This window comes from Clarias gariepinus, chromosome 15 (assembly GCF_024256425.1).
Source record: "Clarias gariepinus isolate MV-2021 ecotype Netherlands chromosome 15, CGAR_prim_01v2, whole genome shotgun sequence".
Taxonomy (NCBI): Eukaryota; Metazoa; Chordata; class Actinopteri; order Siluriformes; family Clariidae; genus Clarias; species Clarias gariepinus.
The window spans coordinates 4,353,939-4,364,806 of NC_071114.1; the positions used below are offsets into that span (position 1 = coordinate 4,353,939).

Genomic DNA, 10,868 nt, shown 5'->3' on the forward strand with positions numbered 1-10,868 from the left:
GTTCTGCATACGAGACGTTCAATGTCATTTTGTTCTTCAGGAGGGGGATAAAAATGTTTTTATGGAACCCATTCTAGCATCAGTCCGATCGAATCTGCATTTTAACAAGTGAAGGTCAGTAGCTGAGTAAATGCCGCTGAATATCACAGAAGTGTAAAAATCTGTTAAAAAAAAAAGATGTAAGGATGCCACAACAAACCCACAGAAATTTAAATGACTGTGCCAGTCACAGATACAAATCGCTTCCTCTTTAATCTCTTTACTTATAACTGTTCACCAATAACCATGAGGATATTACATCTGAGTAATTCACTCAGTTTTGCTCTGCTGAACTGTCTGTTTGATTAATCTATTTTATTAGCCCATTTAATCACTTTACAGCTTCCCTTTACAGATTGTATAAGTGCTTATCTCTGTTTTGATGTTAATGATGTGATGGAGCAGGAGCATTGTAGACATTTTGAAAGCTGAGATCTGATTACAAACCAAACCAGGGTGTGAAACACACACACAGACACACACTCCTAGTGAGGATTTTGACATCTTTAGGCAGACTGACTATATTTACCTGTGTGTGTGTGTGTGTGTGTGTGTGTGTGTCTGTGTGTGTGTTAAACTGGCACTGATGTTTTGAGACACACACCAGGGTAGGGTCAGAAGGTAATTCATAATAAATTATTTTGTTTACAATACAAGGAGGAAAAAGAAAATATCACAAAACAAAAATGTAAATTAAAAATTGCCTAACAGGCTCCTTACAAATAACCAGCTTCACAATGTCTCTTTTCAGATTCCATGTGTGAATCGAGTATTATATTATATTATAAGAAAAAACTAAATATTTATTTAAAGGGTTTGAATCATTTAGACAGCTGCAAAGTCCATGTCTGGCCCTGTATCAAACTAACTAAAAATAATTATAATAATAATAATAATAATTAATCTTAAATAGTAATTTTTCCTTTGGTAGCATATTCATTTTCAACCCATCAACAAAATATGAGCTCTTAACATTTTTTTAAGCATTTGGCAGACACCCTTATCCAGAGTGACTTACTTCCCCCCCCTCATGGGGCTTGCTCAAGGGCCCAACAGTGGTAACTTGGTGGTCGTGGGGTTTGAACCTGGGACCTTTGAAACCTTCCCAATGCCTTAACCCCAGAGCTTCCCCTGACCCCTGATTCTTTACCTTTCTAAAAGACCAAAGATAAAGATTACTATAAATGTGCAGAGTAATGAAGAGTTACACATTAAATATTAAATCATTATAAATACTGTCTGGAAATTAAAAAAAAGAAGAAAAAAAAAAAAAAGTAATACACGCGAAGATATAATTAAATCATGTTCAGCTTTGATTACACCAGTTCATGTGTGAAAATGATTCCTCGCACTAACAGAACCAGTCTTACACAATCTAAGTCCTGGAATATTCCTTCACCATCATGGGGAAAAATAAAATAAAATCCATTGATGTAATAACCTGGTCATTGTATTGCTTTTTTTCTGATGAGTCTCACTACAGTAGCAAGTGGTTTTCTTATGGACACACGGCAGGTCCAATCTAGTGAGTTCTCATCACAATGTGTGTGTGTGTGTGTGTGTGTGTGCGCGTGTATGTGTGTATGGAAATTATCTTAACTTTCACTATTAAAACACAGCTCTGGTTTTTACTGTTGATTCTTATCAAAATCTTTTTTTTTCCACAAAGTCAACAGTTTAGCACAGTTACAAAGATTAATAGCGTAGTGTAGTGGGAAAAGTTCCAGGAAGTTAAAGGGGGTTTTATCTTTTGTAGCACAATCAAAGATTTCCATTATGCGTTTTTTAATCTGAAGTGACGCAGCACTGTGGCTTGCTTCGTAAAAGCAAATAGTTGGCAACTACCTTTATTTAGTAAAGAAGTTTTACCAATTGTGTGCCAAAAAGGAAATGCCTATTCTGTTAAAAAAAATTTTTAAAAATCACACCACCACACTTTACCTCTTAAATTAAGTACTTTCCCAGACATGTAAAACACTGCGATAGAAAAGAATGCTTGTGTAAAAATCTCGGCAAAATACTCGCGTACATTAAGAGAAGAAAAACCAGCCTGAAAATTATTCCTTATGTTAAATCTGATCGAATGACTTGAAACTCAGTGGAATTTTACCAACAGTCCATTAGATTAAAATTTTATTTTTTACATTACATTACACAACATTGTTTTAAGAAGAAAGGGGAAGTTTCGAGCTGTAACAAACACAAGATGCATAAAGCTGATGAGCCACACCATGAAGTTTTGGGAAAGAGTAGTGGAAGCTAGGTTGAGAAGAAAGGCAACAATCTGTGAGCATCAGTAGGGCTTGATGTCAAGAAAGATCACGACAGTTGGCATGTTTGATAAAAAGGTCAGAAAGAGTTGTCCAGGGTGCCCAGAGACGAACTTCTGTAAAATTGCATCAGGAAGTCAGGAGTGGCAGAGAAGTATGTAAAGGTGTTGCAAGATATGTACAAGGACAGCGTTACAGCGGTGATGTGTGCCGTAGATGTGTGTAGGACGGCATCAAAGTTCGGCTCTGAGCCCCCTCCTGTTTGCAGGGGAGATGGACAGGTTGACAGATAAGGTTAGAAAGGAGGCCCCATGGACTATGATGTTTGTGGATGACATTGTGATCAGCAGCGAGAGTAGGAAGCAGGTTGAGATGAATCTAGAGGGGTGGAGTGATGTATTGGAGAGGAAAGACATAAAGAACAGTAGAAGCAAGATGGAGTACATGTGTGTGAATGAGATAGTGCAGGGAAAGGTGCAATTTTGTGGAGTAGAGGTAGGGAAGGTAGTTTAAATATATAGGGTCAACTGTCCAAAGCAGAAATAGAAAGTTCAGGCAAGGTGGAATGGGTGGAGAGGAGCAGCATGAGTGAAGGGAAAAGATTCAGGACAGCAGTAAGACCAGGAATGTTTTACAGTTTGGTGATGTAGCCGCTGACAAAAAAGACAGGAAGCAAAGCTGAAGATGGCAGAGCTGAAGATGCTGCAATTTGCAAGTAGTTTGGAGTAACAAGATGTACTTAGAGTAGTAGTTGCAAGTAAAAAGAAGGGACAGGATTAGGAACGAGTATATAAGAGGGACAGTGCAGGTAGGATGGTAGGAGAAGCCTGATTAAGATGGTTTGCAGAAGGGGGATGAGGGGTGTTTCAGGAGGAGTATGTTAGAGATGGAGCTGCCAGGCAGGAGGAGAGGAGGAAGTCCCAAGGGGAAGTTTATTGATATGGTGAATGAGGTCATGCGAGAGGTTGGAGTGACGAAGGAAGATGTGGTAGACAGAGTTAGATGGAGACAAATGGCCCTCCTTGGTGATCCCTAACAGGAGCAGCCAAAAGAAGAAAAAAAAGAAGGAGAAGACGACATTACACAACCACTCTATTTATATTATTACCAGACCTGAAAATAATTGTGTGCAGAGGCTATTATAAATTTTTTTCAAAATGATTAAAAAACTGTCACATAATTTTACATAGTAAAAAGTTTCTTTCTTTTAAAAAGTTTTAATGTTGAACCATATACTGTTTAATATCCGTTTCTACTTTCAGAAAACTAGAAACCCTGACCAAGACGCTTAACCACAGTGTCAGGTTTAACGAGGAGGAAGCTACAGCTGGGTGAAACTTAGACTTGCTAAAGATAAAAGTAAAAAAAACACATTATCAGGAACAGAAAATGGCTAAAAAAGCCAAACCACACCAGGGAAAATATGCAGCGTCTCATTTTCTCTCTCTCTCACATACACAATGCATCAGCGAGAAATGTGTAGCCAAGCACTGACCCTGACAAAATAACAGAGGTGTATACAAAAAAAAAACTGACAAATAAACATTACTAGGATAAGGCACTGCATTTGATCTTAATATATTAGGTCTATTAGTTGTAACACTGTACTATATTATTCGATTGCTGAACACAAAGGTTCCCAAGCTAGGAATAATGCGGTTGTAAAAAAAAGTTACCTTTTTCATTTCAATCAATTATTTTCCAAATGTATATATAAAAAGATTAAAAATGGATTTTGTGTGCTAAACTTCGTTACAGGGAGTCTTTTTTAGACGCATCGGGTTTGCTTTACACCAATCTGTTTCTCTGTCAGGAGAATAATAATAATAATAATAAATAATTAAATGGACAATGCTATCTTTGCTTTAAAAAACTGGCTCCTAAAAGGTCAGCTGTCAGTGCCAGGTTTCTGGAATTTCTAGATTGGAAATATATACACTTAAGGTTTTAGTACAAATTCTTATTTATTCACTACAAAAGCAGAATGTGTTGCAGAATTTCAGGATGTGGACATGACTAGAGACTGATACTGACTTTATTCTTTCATTCATTTATATATTAAAAAAAAAACTAAAAATAAAAATAATTAAATAATTTGTTCCCGCCCGAATGTTGGGCAGGAATAAAGCGTAAACACGCTTCCAGTCACGGGCCAATAGACTGGTACAATTGTAGACATGACGTCTAACAAATGTCACTTTTAAATATTTTAGATGTACATAAGATAGTAACCAAGTGTGAACCAAAAATAAAAAATAAAAAAATGCATTCACACAAAATCAAGCTTTGATAAACCAACCTGTTTTTGTGTAGTTTACAGTATCCCTGGGTTTTTAGTCATCTGTGTTGCTGATATAATAAAATATATAAAAATTTATAGTTCTATTTGGCAAAAATTTTAGGCCAGGTCTAAAATTTTAACTCTGTCTCTGCTGTATAAATTTTTAAATATAGTATATAATGATAAACACTAATAAGCAGCTATAAAAACTAGGCATGTAAAAAAGAAAGAAAGACAAACACAAACGGTTGAACTTTATGGTACTATTAGGTGATATAAAGGTATGAAAGTTTTTTTTCAGATATTTGAAATATAACCTATATATTCTGTAATAAATCTGGATTAAGAAATACAATTGATTAAGAAATTACACAAAATGATATCTGCTATTCAAAGTCGTATCGATTAAAAAAAAAAAAAAAAAACTCACAGCCAACACTGCTTAAATAAAAAGTGAGAGACAGCATTTGTATTTAATGGATACCGGAGTAACGTTCTGGCCTGTTTGTATTATTCACATGTTTTTTCAGGCCTGCAACATCAAAATGTATTCTCATTAACATTAGAATTACAGTATGCAATTTCGATTTTTTCCTTTAATTTGGTTTACCATTTTTAAATATAGTGATAAACAATTTATTGTGAATAACTGGTGATGGTGTATAAAAGATGATTTCAAGGTTAAGCAGTGTAGAGGAGGAGTCATAATAAAAACAACTCTGCAGTTGTGAAACCTAACTTTAATGATCGATGTTAAGTGATTATGCAGTCAGGCGCAGTAAATTCAAGATTGCTTTAAAAAACAGCTTCCTAATTACTCTTAAACGATCCTTTACATTTAAAGTGTAGGATTTGACACTTCACTGTAAACTGATTTAATCTTTATGGGCCAAAAATCCTCACCTTTATTTCTCTTTCCTGTCGACTTCTCCATAATAAATCTAGTGAACTATTATATTAAAAATGTAAAAATAAGGTCCATTCATATTTAGACAGTAGCAAATTTAGTGTTATTTTAGCCGCCTATCAAAGTGCACTGGCATTGAAATATGTTTATGAATACTAGTTTAAAGCATGGCTTTGAGCATGTACATTACCGACAGTTTTAGGAAATCATGCTGCTGCATTGATCAGGACTCTGTGAAAGAAATTATCTTGTATATTAGTGGGATCTTCCTGAGGCTTAGTAAAGGACAAGCATGTGGACCACAGAGAGAGAGAGAGAGAGAGAGAGAGAGAGAGAGAGAGTGTGTATCTGTCCTTAGCCACAAAATAAAAAATCTGTAATTTTTGTTTGTGGAGGTAAAACCCAGTGGAATAAATGCCATTGAGTCAACAACACTCTCATCCAACTCATAGTGAAAGGAAAGAAAAAAAAAAAAAAATACCCCAGAGTGGCAGAAAGTTTAATGTGCTCTGCCGCAGAATTTTCCCAGAATAGCGGAACTTTCTAAACATAGTCTGGAGGCAGAAATCAGCAAATACATATACACTTATACTTATGCAAACTTTAAAAATATGACTAAAGAGCATTATTACTGTCTAATAAAATAAAAGATGATCAAAACGATATCTGAAATTCGAACTCCCCAGTGTTAACAGCCACTTCCTGCATGTCCAACTTCCTGTAGCCCCACCCTTTTCGCCACAGGGATGCCGCTCTCTATCACGATTAAAGGAAATTTTGTTTTGTCCATAGTCAGTGTGTGTGTGTGTGTGTGTGTGTGTGTGTGTGTGTGTGTGTGTGTGTGTGTGGCATTGCTATCATAAGATGAGTACTTATACTGATATTTACAGCATATTTATATCATAATACATAAAATCAATGTATTATATTTGTTACTGATAAAAAAAAGTAGCATAAAGTGGTTAAAATGACTTTAGTTTTCAGTAGTTTAGTAAATTTTTCAGTTGAAATTGAAAGCAGGAAAGTGAGAGATTAAACACTAATAGTGACAATGATTAGAGTGTTAACTAAACATCCTGTTTCGTTTTGGTTTGTTTTTTCCTGACTGATGGATATGCATGTGCTCTTCTGCTCAACACTAAACATCAGATCACCAGAAAATGCAGGCAACATGAGCTTTTGACAAATGGTTTTGCAAGTCAGTAAAGCATGATCGCGGGGTTTTTTAGTTTTTATTTAAATATACATTTATTTTCAGAAACATTACAGAAGAATCAATCATAAAAATCCATCATCAGGCTAAGGTTTTGAGCTAACACAGCTGACAATTATCACACGCTCCTTTACTCTCCGAACACGAGACATGGTGAAAACATTAATCTTTTTATTGATACAGGAGTATCTAATTTATCAGGTTTATCACAATATTTAAAAACGGTACATCACCCTTCAATCCAGTAGTATCCTATATACTATGCCATACTTCTTATCCAGGGGAGGGTCACGTGCACACACACACAATCAAACACCTAGTTATAAACTACAGGCAGTGTAGAAACACCAATCAGAGTACACGGCATATTGTTGGACTGTGGGCGGGGGGGCGGGGTTATATATATATATATATATATATATATATATATATATATATATATATATATATATATATATTGTATGAGCCCAATAGGGATGTTCGACATCCAAAAAACAAAAAAAGCTTTATTTCTATTACACACTGCTAGAATTGGAATTGGAAATGGAAACCTAATGCACACATCTATATTTAATAATAGCTTATTGTTGTTGTATAAAACTTAATACAGAAACGACTGCACATTAACCTGAGCCTGTTCTCAGGCCATGGTGTTATTCACTAATAACTTTCTGACCAATCAGTTTCAAGAATTCACCTGCATAGTTCATGCATAGTGTCCACAGTTATGAAGGACACTTTTATTTATTTATTTTTGGCATTTTTACTGTTGTGTTTATTTTTGGAAACTATCAGTCAAAAGTTTGGACCTCCTTTTTAATTCCATGGTCTTTCCTGACTTTTATTTATTTATACTCTGTAAAACAATGCTGAAGGCATCCAAAATATGCAATAATCTCCTTTGAACTGTTGCTGCTGAGATGTGTCTAATACTTCTGGAAGCCTTTATAACAACTCTAATCTGAGGTGATGTTTTTTGAGAACTGGTGATTTCTGAGGCTGGTAACTCTAAATGAACTTCTCCTCTGCAGCAGCGGTAAGGCTGACAATACTGCTCTTGCAAGAACTGCTCCAGAACAGCTGACTTCCATGTCTTAAAATAACAACTGACTGTGGTTGTTGTTACATAATTACCTAATGCCATAGGTGTTATTTTATAGTTTAAAAAAAATACAGTATTGTTCTAGAATGCACAAAAATAAATCGAAACTTTTATGTGCAAACTTTTGACTGGTACTGTATTTCAATATTTTATTATTGCAAAATCTATAAACAAACACACAAACATACACAGAACACATTATCTTAAAGATTGCATTTCAGTATCAGCCGCATGATGCACAAGATATTTGCTTTATTTATATTTAATTATTTGCTTTATTTATTTATTTATGTCAAGAATATTATAGACATACTGAAAAAGAACAAAAAACATAATTTCCATATCACAGATTTCGTGTGATGATTTATGTATCGCCAAACTGACTGCAAAATGTATTTTTTAAATTAATTTCGAATTAATATATGTTTGTATAAGTCACACATTTCACACATTTGAAATTTTACACAGTACAGCATCCTGTGTAGTAGAAGCCAATTATTTGCTAACTTTGTTTAAAATTGCAACAAAATCTGAGGGAAAATAGAATTAGGATATTCATAAAATCGCCTTAGGAATTGAATCAGAACCTACAGAAGGTATCGTTATAATATTGTATCAGGTGATCCCTAGTGATTCCTTCATTACTTTAACATTTTAGATCAACAATACATTACATTTTAGAGTGTTATCATCTTTCTTTTTTTATTTTTAATTTTGGGTAAAATTTCATGTTATACATTTTTTTACTCAGATTTAGACAATCTGTTTATTGTACAACATGTAAATTTAGTTTTTAAATGTTTTCTTGAATAAAAAAACTAAAACTGAACTAAAAATGGTGGTTCAATGGTTAGAATTTGCACCTCCAGGATCTGGGTTCGATACCCATCTCGGCGTCTGTCTGTCTATGCGGAGTTTACATGTTCTCCGCGTGCTTGGGGTACTCTGGTTTCTTCCCACAGTCCAAAGACATGCAGATTACTCTGATTGGTGTTCTTACATTGTCCTGTAGTGTGTGAATGTGCTTGTGAATTTCGACAGGAAATTCTGCCACTGTTGTAAAATGGAAATAAATACAATAATAATCATCATTGACCTCCATGCTCTCTTTAGACTACAGAAGTTCCTAGATGGGTGAATGGAAACTAAAAATTTGTTCACAGAAAAGATTAATCTATACTATAGTAGTACCTCAGCAAACAAATGCCTCGCTTCTTTTTCGCTTTAAGAACAAAATCTTTCAAGAAATTCATCTCAGTATGCAAAGCATTTTCATTAACTGAACACCGGCCAAGTCCAAGTATATCCGGGAAGTACATTCAAAACTTGTCTGTGTCAGTGGTTAAGCCAAGCAAAGCAAGTTTACCTTTTTGTGTGTGGTTTTTTTTTTTTTTTGGCATTTTGTGCAAGATTTAGTGAAGACATGGCACCATGGGTCCCGAGGAATGTTTTCAGGAACAATAACAGGAAGAAAACGGAGCCGCTTTCAGTTTGTTTTTTAAAGCAGCCAGTGTCGAGAGGAATCATAAATTCAAGGTTAAGTGGGGATAATTTTCTAAATGTTTTTATATGCAAAAATATGATGAATAATGTTGGAAAGTGGTCATATTGGTAATATTTTGGCGTGGATGGAATTTACTATTACTTCCCCTAAAAATTACAACAACAAAAAAAAAAAGAAAAAGAAAATAAAAATTCACTGGTTTCCATAAAAGAATATTGTGAATGCAAATAATCCATTCCAGCCTCCCAAAAATATTACCAAAATTACCAATTTCCAAAACTATATTATATTTTTGCATTTAAAAAAAAATCAAGAGATGCTATATTTTTATAGCCATTATCAAAATATATATACTATACATACACAGTGTAATATATATAACATGGTTAATACACAATTTATTAACTTCAGATTGATTGATTGATTAATGAGATTAATATCTACATCACCTGAAGATTACTTGTTATAATAAAAGTTTAATTTAAGCTATTAAGAAACTAAAATGCTGACACAGCTCTGAGATGTCGCCTGCTTGGTGTTTAAGGCTATAGTTAATCTTGATAAAAAACAGATCTATTGGGAAAATAATACAGTGTGTGTGTGTGAGAGAGAGAGAGAGAGAGAGAGACTGAACCAATGCGACATCATGGATACTGGTGTACTGTATATACCAGGAAGACTACAGCATTGCCGGTGTGTGTGTGTGTGTGTGTAAGTGATATCAAGCTTTAATTCATGCCTCTGAGCCCTAATCTCTGCAGCTGCGTGTCAGGACTGGGTAAAGCCCTGCTGCCGCTGCCGCTGTTTTTGACATCAGTAAAGTCTGTACAGGAAACCCGAGGATGTTTCTAGAAGCTTTATGTTAGCGTGCTTTATTTTAATAACAAACAGAATCTCACAAACATGTCAGATAAAGTCAGCAGTTTATCTCCGCATCACACTTACCCTCTCTGACGCCCGGGAGCCGTTTATCATCGATACTCTGATCCTCCATGACGGGATTCAGCTTCAGGGAAGAACGTTTCCAGTGATTTTTTTTTTTTTTTTTTTTTGTAACGCAGGTTTCTGTTTTTGGTTTCTGTAACCTCTCTCTCTCTCACTCACTCACTCGCTTTCCCTCTCTCTCGCTCTCTCTCTATCTCGCGAGCCCCTCCCTCTACTTCACGACAAGGCCGCATTTCAGACACGTTTTACGGCAACGAATTTGCGACAGTCGCTGCGGAATGATCCACGATGATTTATTATTTATTTATTTATTATTATTATTCCTACTAAAAAACAAACATGGTAGTCAGGCTAAAAGTGTCTAACGTTAAAAATTCCAAATGAAATGATGCGATGCTAAATTATGAGATACTTATAAAGTATTTTTACTACAAGAAGGAGACGGATAAATATTCTATAATAAATTTAATCTTTATCATTTATAGTTTTATTTATAAATTAATGTTGTTGTTTTTTTTTATATTAGTACACCCATCTTTGGTTTTTCTATCAAAATTAACCTCATAACATATTTAGAAATTATCAAGTAAAAAAAAAACTCCAAGCT

General features: G+C 34.7%; 1 protein-coding gene across 2 annotated transcripts in view; it reads right to left on the bottom strand.

The window, feature by feature from the left end:
• ccdc50a (coiled-coil domain containing 50a) overlaps window positions 1–10,463 on the bottom strand; it is a 28,519-nt gene extending 18,056 nt beyond the window's left edge. Inside the window, exon 1 of one of the 2 annotated variants that reach the window (XM_053512493.1) lies at window positions 10,262–10,463. In XM_053512493.1, the coding sequence (XP_053368468.1) occupies window positions 10,262–10,310 (49 nt within the window). In that variant the 5' untranslated portion in view covers window positions 10,311–10,463. The remainder of the gene's footprint in view (window positions 1–10,261) is intronic. The other variant, XM_053512494.1, reaches the window with a different exon arrangement.
• Between the last annotated feature and the right edge of the window lie 405 nt (window positions 10,464–10,868).